The 18,398-nt window shown below is 42.3% G+C and overlaps 1 protein-coding gene across 1 annotated transcript; it reads right to left on the bottom strand.

Annotated features, from left to right (window-relative positions):
- Nucleotides 1-9,728: 9,728 nt before the first annotated feature.
- Nucleotides 9,729-17,368, bottom strand: ATP4B (ATPase H+/K+ transporting subunit beta). Its single transcript, XM_009898724.2, has 7 exons — nt 17,257-17,368; nt 15,774-15,902; nt 14,279-14,392; nt 12,880-13,079; nt 11,131-11,184; nt 10,058-10,150; nt 9,729-9,887 (listed from the first exon to the last, which is right to left on the bottom strand). Exons 1-7 carry the CDS (start codon nt 17,366-17,368, stop codon nt 9,729-9,731), a joined length of 861 nt encoding a protein of 286 aa, XP_009897026.2.
- Between the last annotated feature and the right edge of the window lie 1,030 nt (nt 17,369-18,398).

Raw genomic sequence — 18,398 nt, 5'->3', positions numbered from 1 at the left:
TTTTAACAAGCTCTGTGGTTTTTCTAATTCTAGGGTAATTTGAGAACATCTCACTTCCTCTCCTCACAAGACCTAGAATTAAGTGTCTCAGGATACTGCATCTACACTACAGAGGCCCCAGATTTTTTTTTTATTTGATTTAGTAATTTGTCCTTTTACGGCTTTTGGTGATGCAATGTGCAAAGAGTCGTATCTTACCCTGTATACTCTCTTAAAGTCTCCTTATTCCAGTCACTTTGCTCCTCAGCGTGTCAGGCCCGTGTTAGTACTCCAGGCGAGCTTCGCTGTTTAAAATCCCAAGCTTGGTGTCCTAATTTTTTATCCCGTATTCCTCAGTCCTGGCTTTGCCATACATTTCCGTGTCCTCAAAACAGGTCTTCATCTGTTTTCCATGTACTTGTACCTTTTTGTTACATCACATCCTCTGCTCTCTCCCGAAAGCACAGATTACAGTCACTGCAGGTTCAGAGTCAGGATTTGTTGCTTTCACAAACTCCAGGGAGTTGCTGCAAAGACAGCTTGGTCTGCTAACTGCTCTGTGTGTGATAAGTGTTCCTGGATGTGTTTAAACGCTGTGGTAGTTACATGATTGGGTTTGGGTTTTGTTTTTTTCTGAGGGATCGTGGCCTGACAAATATTCTGTGGCAAGGGGATGTGGATGCTTGCCGCAGAGCAGTTGATACCAGCGAACGTTTTCTAACTGTATCAAACCTCGTAATATGAGTGAAGCAAAAAAAGCACTTCATTTTAGGGGACTGGGAAAACTATTTGGGGTGAGCTAATCAAATACTTCCTTCTCAACAAAGATGTCATTCTTTGTAGTGGCTAATTCTAGAAGCAAGGTTCTTGCTGTGGTTGTGTCAGATGCTTCAAACTGCCTTTGCTGTTAAATGTCAATTTTACCTGCCGAGGCCAACAATAGTTATCCAGAAACTTCGACAGTGCAAGCGGATTATTCCAGGTTTTCCTTGCGTTCTAAATCTCTAACTCTCTCTTCAAAGGTCTTTGGATCATAGAGTAAAAGGATGTTAAGGAAGGCTTGAAAGCATCTGACAGTTTCATTTTGGTTTTTTATCAGTGGAATTAGACCTCAGATGAAACACAGTCAAGGTGAAAGTCTGTTGATGTTTTTAATTACTTTCATTTCAGCCAATTACCTGGTTTAGGTGAAAGGGGAGGTGGTGTTTATAAATTTGACCAGTGGTGAGGGAGGAGGTGGAAACAGGGAAAAGAGACTTGAAGTAGTACTAGGGAACCAGAAAATAAAGAAGAGATAAAGTATTTAGAGAGGGACATAAAAAGCAAGGAATGTGTAAGTTGGGAAGAAGTAATGATAAGAGAAGACTTGTCAAATATTTCATAAAAAAGACTAGTAGTAAAAACTTTATTTAGAAAAGAAGGCAGAGAAATGTGTAGAAGAAATGTAATCATTTCCAGCCAGGCATGAAAGGACCTGCAAAGTGAGAGGTAACTTTTAACAGTATGGTTCTGATTTCTGGGAAATAGAGAAATTGGATTCTTCTTTAATATTAAGGGGGAAAAAAAAGTAAAGACTGGTGTGGATTGAAAATCACTCACATAATATCTTCACAAGTGTGTTTCTTTATACTGCTATGACCTCTTTGGTTTGTTAAATTTTTGAATGTTTTGAACAGGTTAAAATTAGCCTCAAAACTGTGATCTCGTTGTAATACAGCAGTGTGTAGTCAACGTGGCACATAACTGTAAACAGCGCAGTGATACCAGACCGAACCTATAGGGTGGGCTAGGCAAAGCAGAACAGAACGTTTCCACATCAGTACCTTAAAAGATAGGAAAGTTGCAGACTTTGGGCAAGGTTCATGTTCTTTTATCATATGAACTTGAGGGATTTCATTAAAAATAAAGCAGAAGGTTAAGCGAATAGTTCACATTTAACTCTTAAAACAGACAACCCTGGTAGTTTATGCCATGTAGAATGGATCTTTGAAGCTGATTTTTAAAGAACCTTGAAATAATGAGTAATCTCTTACAGCCTAAGACAGTTGCTAGAGGGCCAGCTGTCCAAGTGATGTGAAGTCCTGTCCAAATGTAGTCTGGACAGCCTCAGCAGCCCTGAGCCTCGTATTAGAGAACTGTTGTAAGAAAGCGCTGAAAGAAAATAAAAGCCTGGATGTCTAATTGTTAATGACAAAGTGCAGAATGGGTCTTATGAAGTTAATATGGGAAGCAATTGCAACTTTTCGATATGATAAAGGAAACAAAATGTTTCAGACTCTTTAAGCATTTTCTGTTTCATTGCATTCTGATTTAAAATACATGTTTTGCAATATCACCAGGTTGTACATTAAAGGGTTATGGTTTTAATCCTAAATCACAATCTCTTTTGTGGCATTATCTCTGTCTGAAGAGCTGCATCAAGTGAAGCTGTACTTCTCTTCAATATTTTCTACAATAATCCAGAAGAAAATTAAAATATTGTTTAAAGTAATACTGGTTAGGAAAGAAGTAAATAATGAAAAGGACAGATTAATACAGATTGCTTGGCATGTCTAAAGAATGTTATGGTTAAAAATAAACATCTTCTAAACAAAGAATTCAAGATACACATATGGGAGGTAAGGCTACATGTTGAACATGTAGTATCCTAAGAATGATCTGGCTGTCAAGGTGGACAGGAACTGCCCATGTTGGCTACATGGTGTTTTAAAGAACTAGCTAAGATTTTGGAGGCATTGGTAAAGCTAATAATGAATTGGGAAATGATATTGCATCCAAGTCCATACAGCGAGACCAATAGTGAGTGGTTATGTACTTGTTAGCATTGGTATTCAAAATGAGCAGTGGAGAAGTAGGGACTCAGAATAAAGTCCTTACCATAGTTATTTGATTCCAAAAGTTCAAGATACTGTAGTAAGAGATTTAAGGGAACTCTATTTTGCTTCATTTAAAATATTTGTTTTTTTTAAAGAGGAGAAATGATTAGATTCATGTCAGGTCATACTTAAAGATACCATTTAATAGACTCATCATAATTGGAGACACAAGATTTAAGGACTGGGACTTGAAATCAGAATAATACTGAAATTAGTTATCTGGTTGATAAAGGGGGTAGTAAACCCCTGGAACATATTTTGATTGGAATGATAGAATTCCCACATTGGCAACAGTCTGCACACAAATACCTGCATTAACAGTGAGGGGCAATATCCTGAGGGACTCTGAGGATGTGAAGGAAATGTAGTGGCATCCTAAAAAAGGAATTTGCAGCCCAATTTCTGCTTTTAACATAGTGAGAGGTGCCATGCTTCCTTTGTTTCTCTCAAGAAAGAGAGTGGAGCAGTCTGTGCCCCCAGTAACAGTTTTTCAGATTAAATTGTATAAACAAGTAAGGGCACCTGCTCTTTCATGGAGATTTCTGTTTTATGTTAAACAAGATAACCTTGTTAAGCTTGAACTTTTGTATCTGAAACAAATGAAGCTTGTGAAGGGAATACATGTGCAGTGCAGAAAATATTTTCTCAAGCATTATTGATGCAGCTGTTATTCTATAGCCAATTACTGAAAGTAGCACGAAGTTAGACAGCTTTATTTGCTGCAGAATCAATCTCTGCCTGACTTGTATTACAAGTAGGAGATTAAAACCAGTTATAGCAAATCGTGAGATGAATTCCCAAGTGCAATAACAATGACATCATGTGAGACCATTAAGCAAAAAATTAATATATAGTACTTAGCAGTTCTGAAAGGTAGAGGGCAAACATTTTGAAGTTGCTGTAGTGTCGTAGCATAGTTTAAGCATAGAGTATTCAGTGGTTTTCTTCATCGTTTTTAATAGAATTGTTTAAATTGGGAAAGACCTGTAAGATCATCACATCAATCCAACTGTTAACTGAGCATTAGCAAGTCCACCACTAAACCATGTCACTAAGTGCTACATCTACAGGTTTTGTCAATAACCTCCAGATATGGTGACTCCTGCTTCCCGTGGGCAGCCTGTCCCAGTGCCTGAAAACCCTTTCAATGACAAATTTTTTCCTGACATCCAATCTAAACCTGGTGTAAGTTTAGGCCATCTCCTCTTGTCCTATCTTATCCTGTTGCACCTAATAATAAACATTAGGATTTTGCACTTCAATTATTGGCTTTGCCAGTAGTGAATGTTCATAACAATAAAGGGGGGGGGTGTGGAGAAGAAGATATATCTCAAAGAAAGTATCCTGTTTCTGTTGTTTCTGCCCTGATCTTCAAGAGCTTTATTTAACACCTTTAGTGAGTGAGTCTAGAAAATTACATTTATTGGGATAAAGAAATCATGGCATCAATGGTGCTAGTTTCATGGCATATGATTATCTCCCATTTGCCTCCTGTCTGCTGCAAAGCTGATGGAAAAGAGGGCAGACAGTCTGGCACTGGCAGCCACCCAGTCGTCTCCTCTGGTAATGCCTGCCTCATCCCTCTGCTGCTCCAGAGATGCAGGCTGAGTGCTTTTTCTGTCAGACATCCTAGGTAATCAGCATCTAACTAAACTCAGGAATGATTTTTTTTTCACTTGCTTCATTCTTAACATTTGCTGCTTCAGTTTCCTAACAAAAATCTACATAGCCTGACTGGCTTTTCCCATTTGTATGGTTTGGTCTAATAAAATACTTCTGATGTTGTAGTTTATTTATATCTCTATATACATATACACCTGTATATATCTACTTGTGTTCTTGCACGTGTCTTGTGTATCTGTCTCTGTCAAGGAGCTGGAGACTTGCAATGAGACTACTTAAAAGACCGATAAATGAGGCCAGTTTTAAAGCTGAAAACCAAAACTGCTGATTTAATTTCTTAACAACACACTGTGTGTAATATTATTAATAATTTTTGCTATGTATATAAAGCTGTTAGGCTGTAACACTTGTACACTACATTAACTGTGACTGCAGTAGCATGGAGCTGCTGCTGTCCAGCTGACACTGATGGCCAAGGTCTCCAAAATGAAGGTGATCCGGCTGAAGAGCTCTCCTACCAATCTTCATTTCTCCCATCGTTGTTAGCATTTTATGATTCTTGTCTTCCCCCACTCACCCCCCCAAAGAAGGGATTCAGCAGCTCCTTAACTTGGTTTTGCTTTGGCCAGTCATGCTGTTGTGCCTTGGGCAGGATGCCCTGCCTGTTTTCCTTCCTCTGTGCTTAGTTTGTTTTTTATCTTGTAACTTCAGTTGCTTGGTTGTCTCCAGAGCGGAAGTGTGCAAGCCTGTCTCTGCTGCTTGGAAGGTTACATTGCTCACTACATGTATTGCAAAATACTTGCATGCTGGTCAGTCTGGTGTTTTAAGTGTGCTTGTATTAGAGTTCCAAGCAAGCTAATACTAACTGCACTCAGATTAATACACTTGAAACTTTCACAGCGCTTTTCTACTTCAGCTACAGTAGCTGCAAACCTTGCTCTGTGTTATTATTTGTAATTCCAGTAAAGAAAGAGAATCATCTCAGGTGGCTAAAAGTTGAAGATAAATCCAGGTGCAAGCAGATGTGGTGGACCTGTGTATCATAGGAGTTTTGGAGGGTTTGTTTTGTTTTGTTGGTTTTAACCTTAGAATACATCATCCTTTGTCAAAACAGGAGCACTTCAGTCTTTCAGTGTATTTATCCCATAAAAGGTCTTTTTGTAAAGTCAGACTCTGAAACTGTGGCTATACAGACAGTGTTCTGTGGGAAATTTCAGCAAGTCCTTGTGTTATGCTGTAGTGCTGACTGAAATGTGAGCTTGTAACTGTATCAACTGATTCAACTTTGGAAATTCTTGACATTAAATCAAATGCAGCCAAGCAGAGAATCTGCTGGTGTTAGGGACACCAAAGGAGAGGTTCTCAGTTTTCTTGGTAATATTTAATTGTTCTTTTAATAGATAACCTTGAATTAGCTTTGAGTATGAATCACTGTTTTGTTATCAAAAGTATTTTATTGTTTTCCTTGTTACTTGGGAAAGATGCATAGGGAACCTGTATTCTACCAAGGATATAAAATTGGTTTTTCATTAAGTCTCACAAAACAGACAAACTCCCACTGTAAAATTGGAAACATAAAAAAGGCCAGGGGGAAAAAAAACAACTTACAAGGAGTATGCATTTTCTTACTGCTTCTGAAATGCAAGATGCCAAATGTTTCTAAAAAAGGCTCAAATACCATTTGTGGATTTGAAAGAAAAATATTCTGCTGGATTCGTTTTGTGAGCTGAGCATGAGCTCTCCATTGCTTTTCAACAGTACTGGGTCACAGGAGAGGTCCCAATTGACTGGAAGCTGGCCAGCGTGGTGCCCATCCACAAGAAGGGCCAGTTGGGTGAGCCAGGGAATTACAGACCTGTCAGCCTGACCTCAGTGCCAGGAAAGATTATGGAACAGGTCATCTTGAGTGCAGTCACACAGCACTTACAGGATGGCCAAGGGATCAGGCCCAGCCAGCATGGATTTAGGAAGGGCAGGTCCTACCTCGCCAACCTGATCTCCTCCTATGATCAGGTGACCCACCTGGTGGATGTGGGGAATGCTGTGGATGTAGTCTACCTGGACTTCAGCAAGGCCTTTGACACTGTCCCTCACAGCAAACTCCTGGACAAGCTGTCAGCTCATGGCTTGGACAGGAGCACACTGCATTGGGTTAGGAACTGGCTGGGGGGCCAAGCCCAGAGAGTGGTGGTGAATGGTGCCACATCCAGCTGGCAGCTACTCACTAGTGGTGTCCCCCAGGGATCAGTTCTGGGCCCATCCTGTTCAATATCTTTATTGATAATCTGGATGAGGGGATTGAGTCAGTTATAAGTAAATTTGCAGATGACACCAAGTTGGGGACAGGAGTGGATCTCTTAGAGGGTAGGAGAGCTCTGCAGAGGTACCTTGACAGGCTGGACACATGGGCAGAGTCCAACATGATGACATTCAACAAGTCCAAGTGCTGGGTTCTGCACTTTGACCACAACAACCCCATGCAGTGCTACAGGCTGGGGTCAGAGTGGCTGGAGAGCTGCCAGGCAGAAAGGGACCTGGGGGTACTGGTCGATAGTAGACTGAGTGTGAGCAACTTGTGTGCCCAGGTGGCGAAGAAGGCCAAGGGCATCCTGGCCTGTATCAGGAACAGCCAGCAGGAGCAGGAAAGTCATTGTGCCCCTGTACTCTGCACTGGTTAGGCCACTCCTTGAGTACTGTGTCCAGTTCTGGGCTCCTCAATACAAGAGAGATGTTGAAGTACAGGAGTGTGTCCAGAGAAGGGTAACAAAGCTGGGGAGGGGTCTGGAGCACAAGTCCTATGAGAAGAGGCTAAATGAGCTGGGCTTGTTTAGCCTGGAGAAGAGGAGGCTCAGGGGACACCTTCTTGCTGTCTACAACTACCTGAAGGGAGGTTGTAGCCAGCTGGGGGTTGGTCTCTTCTCCCAGGCAACCAGCACCAGAACAAGAGGACACAGTCTTGAGCTGTGCAGGGGGAAGTTTAGGCTTGGTCTTAGAAAGAAGTTCTTCACAGAAAGAGTGATTGCCCATTGGAATGGGCTGCCCAGGGAGGTGGTGGAGTTGACATCCCTGGAGGTGTTTAAGAAGAAACTGGATGGGGTGCTTAGTGCCATGGTCTAGTTGATTAGATAGGGTTGGGTGATCAGTTGGACCTGGTGATCTTGGAGGTCTCTTCTAACCTGGCTGATTCTGTGATTCTGTCCATCTGAATGCCACTGTAGTAGTAGCAGTAGTGGTAGTTTACCTTCTACATCTTCCTGCTTCCTAAGGTGTCCAGGTAATAATGGTGTTAAATTATTTCTTCACTCGCATATCTTCTTTCTGTACATTTGTGCTCTGTCTGAAGCTTTCTGGACTCCATCCAACATGAACATACTGTATGGATGCAGCAATCTTCTGTCTTTGTATCGTGTGTTGCAGAATTGAACTTCTCAAAGTTTAGATTCACTGAAAGATTTACTGTTTCTTCAGTGTCTTTCAGATTATTCCAAGTAACCCAAAACACATCATTGCAATACAAGGCTATCCTACTGGAGAGAAAAAGCCAAACAAATGACAGCCTTTAATAGTTGAACACAGTTCTCCTGGGTGTAACTGGATGTTACAGTCTTACTGCCTATTTCCATTAAGTTCTATACATACAGAAGTTGTAGGTGGTATAATAAAATCTCTCAGCTAGAGGGCAGATTTCAGGTTCACTTCTTTTGCACTCCCTGATTTGTTAATTTCAAAGATCTGACTTGGTGTAATGGGTTGCATCTAAGTCTGCTGCTGTTACTCAAAACCATCCTGCTTCATGCCAGCTTGAAAATGAGAGTGCTGGCTGGAGCCAAGTTATTACGGGGCTTGACGTTCAGGTTGTAAGACTTCCTGTTCTGGTTGCTGCTTTTGGGTTCCAGGTTTTTGGGTGCTCTTTTTTCCTGCAGGAATGGTGGCAAGATGTGTAGAAGTTGGTTAGTTTGCTCTATGCTTTTCTGCTTTAGGCTGCACTTTTTCTGCAAACAGGCTAAGCTAAGGTAATTGTGCATTAAGGTAGCTATGTATTGTGTTGTTATTATCTCATTTGCTTGGTAAACTTTGTATCTCAACTCCTTTTATTTCAGCTGAGAGTTTTTGTGTGTTACTTTTCCCTCACTTCTGTGTTGAGGAGAAACTGGCAAGTTAATCCATTGCAGTGCATTAACTCGTTGCACTTGGCTCTCTAATACAACAAAAAAATGCATTGGGATAGAGATAATTTTAATATACATCTCAAATTTCCACATCCTCTACAAGAGAGATTGAGTATTATATTTAATGATAGTATTTCAAAGTATCAATTTCATTTTTCCAGCTAGCTAATTATTTCTCCATATCCAAGATTTAGTATCATACAGATGATTATTATTTTTTTTCCCTTGAAAAGTGACTGAAAATGATGTTTTGATCCTACTTGAGTACTGTGTCCAGTTCTGGGCTCCTCAATTTAAGAAGGATATTGAGATACTTGAATGTGTCCAGAGAAGGGCAACGAGGCTGGGGAGAGGTCTTGAGCACAAGCCCTATGAAGAGAAGCTGAGGGAGCTGGGATTGTTTAGCCAGGAGAAGAGGAGGCTCAGGACAGACCTTATTGCTCTCTACAACTACCTGAAGGGAGGTGGTAGCCAGGTGGGGCTTGGTCTCTTCTCCCAGGCAACCAGCACCAGAACAAGAGGACACAGTCTCAAGCTGCACCAGAAGAAGTTTAGGCTCGAGGTGAGGAGAAAGTTCACAGAGAGTTACTGGCCATTGGAATGTGCTGCCCAGGGTGGTGGTAGAGTCACCATCTGTGGAGGTGTTCCAAAAAGGATTGGACGTGGCACTTGAAGCCATGGTTTAGTTAGTCATGAGGTTCTAGGTATTAGGTAATAGGTTGGACTTGATGATCTCTGAGGTCTTTTCCAACCTGGTTGATTCTATGATTCTACGTATTTCTTTGAAGGAGCAGCTGCTCAGTTTAGAGGAAAATAGTTTTGGACAAATGGTTGCCTGAAGGCAGCAGCATACCATAGCCATGGAATATTAAGCTATGTACATCCAGAGAATCCTCGCTGTCTTCACACACTGAGGGCATTATCTTGATTTTGAGCTAGATGGGTCATCTTTCAGTAGAAAATGTCTCTTTGCACTGTCATTTGCATGAATTTATGTGGAAATCATAGAAAATAAATACAGATGAATGGGTCAATAGGTAAGTTTACTCATCAGGCATGTTTTCCAGAAGTGTCTCTTCGCTCAGTCTTCTATTTTCAGTTTAAATTCCACTTTTCCTTCGTATGGATCGTGAACATTATAGGTAATTCCAGCTCCAATGATTTTGCACACTATTTTAAGTTCTACATTCCTTGTAATGTTGAGAAATTTCACAGCTACCAAAGGATTGCTGTAGCTGGGCTAGGAAGAGAAAAAAAGGGGGGGGGGGGGGAAGCAATTTTATGCTACCAGTTTAAAAATGAAGCCTTAAAGCTAGCCACCTCTCCAGATCTTGTAAGATTGCAGAGATGCTCTCTACATTTCATCTTGTACAAAGAAGAAAAGTGCTATTGAAATACATGAGCACTCACCTGTGCCTTTTTTCCATAGTAGGGGAAGTAGTGCAGGTTGAAGGTGCCATTCACAGGGTAGTAATCCACCTCCAGTGGGTGAGGCTCGTCACCCTATTTGTAAAGTAAGAAAGAAAGTTTGTTGGCTTGGCAGTCACAAGCCAGCCCTTGACAAATGTTTTACTGCTGCTAAAAGCTGCACAGTCTGTATTAAGACTCAAGTTCAGCAGTCTGTTTAGCACCAGCCTTGTGGAACTCTCCCACTGTTGCTACTGCCAAGAAAAACAGACAAGTGTTCTTTCATCGCCGTTGCAAATTCACTGAATGAGGACTGGCTGAAATGCACAGAGAGCCTGAAGGAGCTTCTCTGAGGCATGAACTTCACTACCGGGAGCTAAATGCAAACAGCACATGTTCATCTCTGCAGCAAGGAAAAAGAAAAGTAATTCTGGTGATTTAAAATCAAGCATTTTCCCCCCCTCCTTTTCCTAGGATGTGTGCTGGTGCAAGAAATTGCACAAAACTGAGACTATTCCCAGTATTTAGCCAACATTATTTGATTTTAAGAGCTGCAGGATGATCTTTCTGGTTGCACCTGCACTTACTTACAAGCCCTATGAGGAGAGATTGAGGGAGCTGGGGTTGCTTAGTCTGGAAAGGAGGAGACTCAGGGGTGACCTTTTTGCTCTCTACAACTACCTGAAGGGGGGTTGTAGTGAGGCGGAGGTTGGTCTCTTCTCCCAGGCAACCAGTACCAGAACAAGAGGGCACAGTCTCAGGCTGTGTCAGGGGAGGTTTAGGCTGGAGGTTAGGAGGAAGTTTTACACAGAGAGAGTGATTGCCCACTGGAATGGGCTGCCTGAGGAGGTGGTGGGGTCGCTGTCGCTGGGGGTGTTCAGGGTGAGGCTTGACAGGATGCTTGGTTGTATGGTTTAGTTGATTGGGTAGTGTTGGATGATAGGTTGGACACGATGATCTCGAAGGTCTCTTCCAACCTGGTTAATTCTATTCTATTCTATTCTATTCTATTCTATTCTGCTATCAGAGCTGGAGCACTTGAAAGTGTGGAGGCTCAGACCCCACGCACTTACCACATATGTGCAGTCCACCCTTGGTGCAGTGCCATTTCCAGGGAAAAACTTGATAATCTGAAATAGAACATACACATTGGGCCATCTTGGAAACTGGTTTGAGATAAGAAGTGAGCTTCAAATCCTGCTTCATGTGTTTGTGTGTAAGGCATTTTCAAGCAGGTGTAAAATACTGTCAAACAGATTATCTCACCTGAGGTACCTAGGTGTAAGACCACACTGTGGTTGGCTGTTAAGGAAGCAGGACTCTGTGCTGCCTGGAATGGGCACTACAGGTGAGCTCTGGCTTCACCAGGGCAGGTTGTGCCGCATCGCCTGTCATGTCCAGCTCATTTACCCACATCCACCACTTGCTCTTTTCATTGCCCAGGCAGCCAAGGCTCTTGTAAAAGAACTGATTTTGTGGCAAGAAAGGAGAAGCTGAATCTCTGTGCTTTTCATCTTGCATGTTGTTATAAAACTTTGGCTTTGGCAGAAACCCTTGAGCTCATTTGATCCCAGAAAAATAGTGGAGTTGCATCCTGTAGCAGCAAAGGCTAAAGGAGGTGAAGCACCTTGGGCACTATCCCTGTGCCTTTTTGCTGCTGGGGCTGGCGTGCAGCCTTCATGAAGGAGGCAAAGACACTTTGGGGAAAAGCCTGCATTTCACCTGCCATAACAAGAGACACAGCTCTCCTCTCACGTTTCAAACTTGCACAGATTCTTGAAAATGCCTAAGGTGGAATCCAAACCACAAAACCCCAACTGGCTTTATCTATCAGGAATGGAGGAGAATCTGAGGTCTTCACTTTCTGCTGAAATTGAACTAGAAGATACAGTATTTTACCTGAAAACAAGAATAAAATGCTTATACCTGTGTCAGTGTCCTAAAAAAACATGAAAGGATGCATAAAAAAATTCCCCTTTTCCTCTCAAAGGAAAAAAAAAAAGTGTTAGTGGTTTTCAATTAAAAAATCCACCAGGTTTGAATTTTGTTTTGAAAGATTCTGCTTAGGATTTCCTTTGTGGCCTGGAGAAATGAGGTGTGAAAATACCACCTCTCTGAAATCACTTCAGTTACTGTCATACCATGGAACCTCAGCTGAAGACAGAGGATCACAGTACTGCAGAATGGAACTCGTTTTCTATACTGGTTCATTGGGTGAGAGCACTGTGTAGATGCTACCAAAGCTAAACAAAACCCAAAGCTTTCAAAAGTTGGTTTACAGATCACCTCTACAACTACCTGAAAGGTGGTTGTAGATGGGAAGGGGTTGGTCTCTTCTCCCAGGCAACCAGCACCAGAACAAGGGGACACAGTCTCAAGCTGTGCCAGGGGAGGTTTAGACTCGAAGTGAGGAAAAAGTTCTTCACTGAGCGAGTCGTTCGTCATTGGAATGGGCTGCCCAGGGAGGTGGTGGAGTCACCGTCCCTGGAGGTGTTCAAGGGGAGATTGGATGTGGCACTTGGTGCCATGGTCTAGTTGTGAGGTCTGTTGGGACAGGTTGGACTTGATGATCCTTGGGGTCTCTTCCAACCTTAGTTATACTGTGATACCTTTACCTATGTTACTTTCCAAGAGGTGCAACCAGGTCTCACTGTTTCTCTTAATAACTACCAGAGGTCTCTCAGGAAAAGCATGTCAGTTTGTCTTTCCAATACGAATCAGTGATCAGATCCCATGGCACCAGCAGCTCCCCAGTGGACACTCTTATCAGCTATCAGGTTTCTTGGTAAATTCTGTCTGATTCATCACCCTGAGCTTTTACTTACCCTATTCATCTTTATAATAAAACAGGGGGTTCCTTCTGGAAATCCAAAAGTTGGATCTGTGATGCCAGAGCAGTTTTGAAGCATATCGGAGGTAAATTTACAGGCTAGTTTTGTTTTATTGGGGCCATCAAATGTGTCCTGGATGAAGTATGTGTCACTGGTGCAGTTGATGTTCAGATGCTGAGCAGCTGGTGTATATTCTAGATGAGTGAAAGAAGGAAGAAAAATTCCCTTCTGAAGTTTTGCATATATAAGTTACACATTTCTAATACCACGCTGGAGGCTGTATCATGGAAGACTGAAGTGGGGGTTAGATGAACACTGGAACAGGTTGCCCAGGGAGGTTGTGAATGCCCAGTGCCCCCTCCCTGGAGGTGTTCAGAGCCAGGTTGGATGAGGCCCTGAGCGACCTGGTCTAGTGGAAGGTGTCCTTGCCCATAGCAGGGGGGTTGGAACTAGATGATCTTTAAGGTCTCTTCCAATCCAAATCTATGAATTTATGAAATGAGAGAAGTTGAAATTGTTTTTTGGTGTTTGTTTTTCAGAATGCCCAAGCAAAGCAAACAATAAAAAAGATCAAATTGAGCTAAGAATGGCAGTTTGTGTCAATAGCTCTCTAGAAGGAAATTTTAAACATTTGTCTCAAAATGTGTTACAAAAAAAAAAGTGGCATTGAGGCTCCAGAGGAATTTAAATGTTAAGATATGAGCAGGCAAATGGAGCACCTAAACTACTTTGACCATACCTCCCCATTGTGCCAGGGGAGATTCAAGTTGGATATTAGGAAAAATGTCTTCATAGAAAGGGCTATCAATCATTAGAACAGGCTGCACAGGGAGGTGGTGGAGGCTCCACCCCTGGAGGTATTTGAAAGATGCATGGTGTGGTGCTTAGGGACATAGTTTAGTGGTAGTGGTTTAGCAGTAGTGGTGGGACTGCGTGCTCCGGACAAGTGGTTGGACATGATGATCTCAGAGGTCTCTTCCAACCTTGACTGTTCTGTGATTCTATAATACTGTGCAACAACTTCACAAATATTATTATGGCACTTTGGTATTTGTAGTCATGGATGGTAGTAGATTCATTTAAATGAGACTAGTTTTGAAGACTGTTTTCCCTCCCTTGTTCTCCCAACTTTCTATTAGCCTGTTTTATTAAGGCTGTTTAGGATTAAACAAAATAAACCCTAAAGCAGGGTTCTGCTCTTAATAGACATGTTTTCATAAGTTTGATTCATGAATTCATGAGGCAATTTTCTTGTCTCTTTCAGAAGGTGCGTTTCTCACTCTAAAGCTGTGATTTCAAAAGGACAAATAGAAAAAGGAAACGCTGACATAAGGTGCTCAGACCTAGTCTGTAAGATATGACAGCAAAAGAATGCAGGAAACTTCATTTTTACCTGTCAGGAAAGTGTGAAGAGTTGTTACTAAGCCTTCCCAGGTTTTGTTGTCGGATACGTTGTAATAAATTTGTAGTCCTCTCTCCCCATAAACGTCGGGTCGTAAGGTTACACCTTCGGGGGGGCAGGGGGAAAGAAAAGGGAAGGCAATGCAGAGGAGAGATGCCAGGCACAGATTAATTCAAAATTATAACAGGAATAGCACTGCAGCAAGACTCATTATGGTGAGGGCAGAGGAACCCCAGGCTTTGCTGGGGAGGACTTAACTATGTGCAGAAAACATCTCAGCTGTGAGTTGTTCAAGCAAAACCCTAAAGTCTCTGCTACTGCTAAAGTCTTCATTTTGCTTATGTCTACTGCTAAACTCTTCATTTTGCTTATGTCTGCTGCTAAACTCTTCATTTTGTTTATGTCCATGCTGTTATTAGAATGGTTTGCAAAATCATTCCAGCAACTGCCCTGGATTTCCCCAGGACTTGTTAATAATAACAGTTATAATAGTCACATCAGGTGAAAGAGAAAGATCACAGTGCAGTGTGAAAAGCAGCTTTTGAAAAAGCCACACTTACTATTTGACAGGAATTATTTTGCCAGCAAACGCTAAACTTACTGAATAATGGGAGAGGAAACTTCAAAACACAACAGCAGACAGAACAACTGTTAGGGCTAAGCTTCAAAAAAGTCCCATGTTCTCTTCCACTTTGAAAACCAGCCATCACTGTGGTAAGTTTTAGTGGTGTGAATTGATTATCTCTCACTTGTGATCTCTCCAGTCTCACTTCATGTCCCACAAATCTTTATTCCTAATCCAATGTGTCTTTGCCTTTTTTTCACTTGCTTGTCTGCTGGTATAGTGCATCCCTGGAGGCACTAAGGAGGCATCCCCGCTCCCTTATGGACTTCCCATGCTGCTGGCAAGCATGGAAATACCCACCCCAAGCTGCTTGCCCCAGTGCCTCTCCATCTTGCTGGGTACCCAAAACCTCTCATTTCTCCAACTGGGTTTTAGCCGCGGTTTCTGTCTCAGTGAGGGAGGGAAAGCAGAGCCTTTTCTTTCAACCCACCACAGATGCCTCAGGGGCTGAAGAAGAAATAGAATTCCCCCAGGGGCTGATTCCTGGGCACGCATACAGGACATGCACCATAGCCTGAGAAGAGCTTCTCCACTTGCAGGTGACTGCTACACGCAGGCAATGATCAACTCAATAGCTTGATGAAATAAATCAATATCTATTCTATCCATTATGTATCTTCATTAAAATATTCACATACAGGATATATAAAAATATATGCATGAATAAATGAAATAAATATGTCCTTAATAAATAAAAGCCTTAAAGTATTTTCAAGGGGAGGTTAAACTTTTCAGGGATCCTTTGGGCAGAATCAATCTCATTGATTCCATGTTTGTCTCCCTGCCACATCCAGGCTCCACCAATGCCTCTCAGCCCAGCCCCAAGCAGCTGCTGTGCAGCAGCCCAGACTGTGGCAGTACCTGGGGATTTCAGCTGGTCTTGGTAATCCGGCTCGTATGGATTAATTGTCCTCATTAAAGAATAAATGGAGAGTGCAAACAGCCCTGACATCACCACGTAGAAAGCCAGGTAGTACAAGCTGATCCACACTGTGGGGGGAAAAAAAAGGAGGGCAAAAATGTCATGTTTTTGAGCAAGGTGACACAGTGATGCTGCCGTGGCCAGGGCTGCCCTGGCAGTGGTAACCATCTCCTTTCTGCCCTTGACCCCAGACGTATTTTCCCTGTGAAGGCACAGGAGTTTTAGATCTGCACCCGAAAGAATACTCTTCTACCAAAACTTTGCTTACATTTGTTTGGTCTTACAAGGATTTTTGAAGTAGTTGGTGCTTACTTCAGGTGATTGTGTGGCATCTTGAAGTAACTCCAGGTATTAAGATCATCTATCTACTTGACTAAACAACATGGCCAAGGTATTTCTTTGGCAAAACCAAGTTGTTCCTTGTGTTATTTGAATGACAGATGTCAGTATTTCAGGTGTGTTGGTTTTAGACCCATGTCACTTCACTTGCTTGTTGCAGCTAAAATCATCTTCAGCAAAATGTGTCATCTTCCTATTCTCTTCTAGTGTGAGGTGCAGAAAAATGTTGTGTATCTGTATGTGTGTTCCTAATGTGTGTTACGTGTGGCTGCTGCCCTGCAGGCAGCTATGGGGAGTTTGGCAGAGGGGCACCAGGAACTGTTCCTTGTAATCATCAGCACCTTGTAGTGCTGCCTTCCCTCTGAACTGGAAAGGCTTACATTTCAATTTAATTTTCTGTAAAATTTGGGGTTTCAAAGTGAGGAACAATCTACACTAAGGGGGTTCACAGCAGAAAAAATAATCTGGCAACTTTCACATACTCTTATGGTTGTAGGAAGAGCAGGGATATTCCTTGCAATCATCAGGGCTGCCTTTCCCAGAATGTAGATCAGAAAACACACTGTCCTTGTAGCCACAAGTTCAGCTAGGGACAGGGAAACTGAGCTGAAATGTGAACTAGTACATGGCAGTAAGAGAGAAAATCTACTGAGCAGACAGTAATGTAGAATTTCAGAAAAGCAAAGTGTGTTTCCAGAGATTTGGACAAGCCTCACCAATTAAGCAAAGTTTTCCATCTACCAGAACCCCCTTTAGTCAGCAGTGTCCAAGCCACACTGTTACCACCACCTTTAGCTATCAATAAGTTAACTGTTAATGTATTAAATTTTGTCCTTTCAGAGAATTTGGTCCCAAACTGGTTTACATTCTTACATTTGCAGGAACTACTTGGATCAATGTTTTGATCTGATTCAGCATATAGGGCCACCCCAAAAGTGGCTCGGAAGTATCCCTGAGCACTGATGTTTTCAACAAGTACAAAACACCTGCCACCATACTGTGTCCCATTCATTAGGATGAATCCCCACCCAAGGTTTGAAGCATACCAGAAGGAAGCGAAGACTCGTGCGTGTGGAAACCTACCCCAGTTAATTAAGCTCCTTCCCATGAAGAGCTTTGTTTCTGGATTCCAGACAAAACGACGGAAATTTTCCATCCTCTCGCTGCAGGTCTTCTTTTCATTTAAAGTTGCCATCTTCTCACAATATTTCCCCAAAAGATGTCCTCTTCAGAAATGAGGAAATTCAGCTGGTGCCCAAACAGTCGTCAAGGAAAAACACTTTGGTTTTTATACCTTCTTCTCTGCTGAAGGTCACTGAGATTATTTCCTATGCCAATGAAAGCCCATGCTCACCATTATCAACCTGCAGCAGATACAGTTCTTTATAAGAAGTGTTGATAATGCTGGTGGTGTGGCTGGCAAGGAGAAGTTAGCTCCTATCAAATGCCCTTCTCCTTTCTCCTGACTGCCTTAGCAGGTCGGCAGGGTTATGCATTTTGCTGAGTGCCCCTAGGGCTTGTGATTGACTCAGTGTGATAACTGTTATCAGAGCCGATAAAGCAAAGGAGAACTTGTTTCTTTCTGAATTTTCTTTTCTTTGCCCAATTAACCTGCAAATAGTGGATATAATTCCCCCACTACAACCTGTAGCCATCTGTTGGGTTGCAGGGGGTTGCAGCAGGAGCTAGTCAGGGAAAAGCGCCACTTCCCAGAATGTTCACCATGTTGTGCAGCTGGGGAAATTAAGATCAGTGTTTCTCTGGCTTCTGTGAGGAACATTTTCAGGTGATCTCTGATGATGCTAACTCAGCTTCAGAGTATGTATAATACAAGTTTTGCTATGCAGGTATATGATGAGGCAGAACAGAGAGCATACAGGTGTCATTTAATGACCTTTTCTATATCCTTTAAACCAAAGACTCTAGTCTGTTTCAGAGGCAGGCGCCCAACCCTGAGCTCACTCTGTGCTCAGAGGAAAAGGGATGGAAAGTGTCCCCAGCAGCTCCCTGTGAACAGAAAAGCAAAGGTCACACAGCACTGACAGGCTCCTTAAATGGTGGGGCTGCAAGGGAATTTTAGATTTTAAAAAGCCTTCCAGGCTTGCTGGTGTCCTTGCATATTGTCAAAGCTGTTCGTTAATGCTCTTACTCTTGTATTGAACCCCAGTAATGTCAAACCCCAGATCTGCCTGGTGAATTCAGCAGGGCCAGGAATTCATCCCTTT

This window comes from Dryobates pubescens, chromosome 7, assembly GCF_014839835.1.
Source record: "Dryobates pubescens isolate bDryPub1 chromosome 7, bDryPub1.pri, whole genome shotgun sequence".
In the NCBI taxonomy this organism is placed as follows: Eukaryota; Metazoa; Chordata; class Aves; order Piciformes; family Picidae; genus Dryobates; species Dryobates pubescens.
This window is presented reverse-complemented; position numbering and strand designations above follow the sequence as displayed.

Excerpts from the sequence above, each read along its gene's own strand:
- ATP4B (XM_009898724.2), bottom strand. The coding sequence starts at position 17,368 with ATGGCAACTTTAAATGAAAAGAAGACCTGCAGCGAGAGGATGGAAAAT. Across the intron at positions 14,393-15,773 it reads AGACCAGCTGAAATCCCCAG|GTGTAACCTTACGACCCGAC; the intron begins GTACTGCCACAG and ends GCCCCCCCGAAG. Across the intron at positions 11,185-12,879 it reads TTATTATAAAGATGAATAGG|ATTATCAAGTTTTTCCCTGG; the intron begins GTAAGTAAAAGC and ends GTTCTATTTCAG.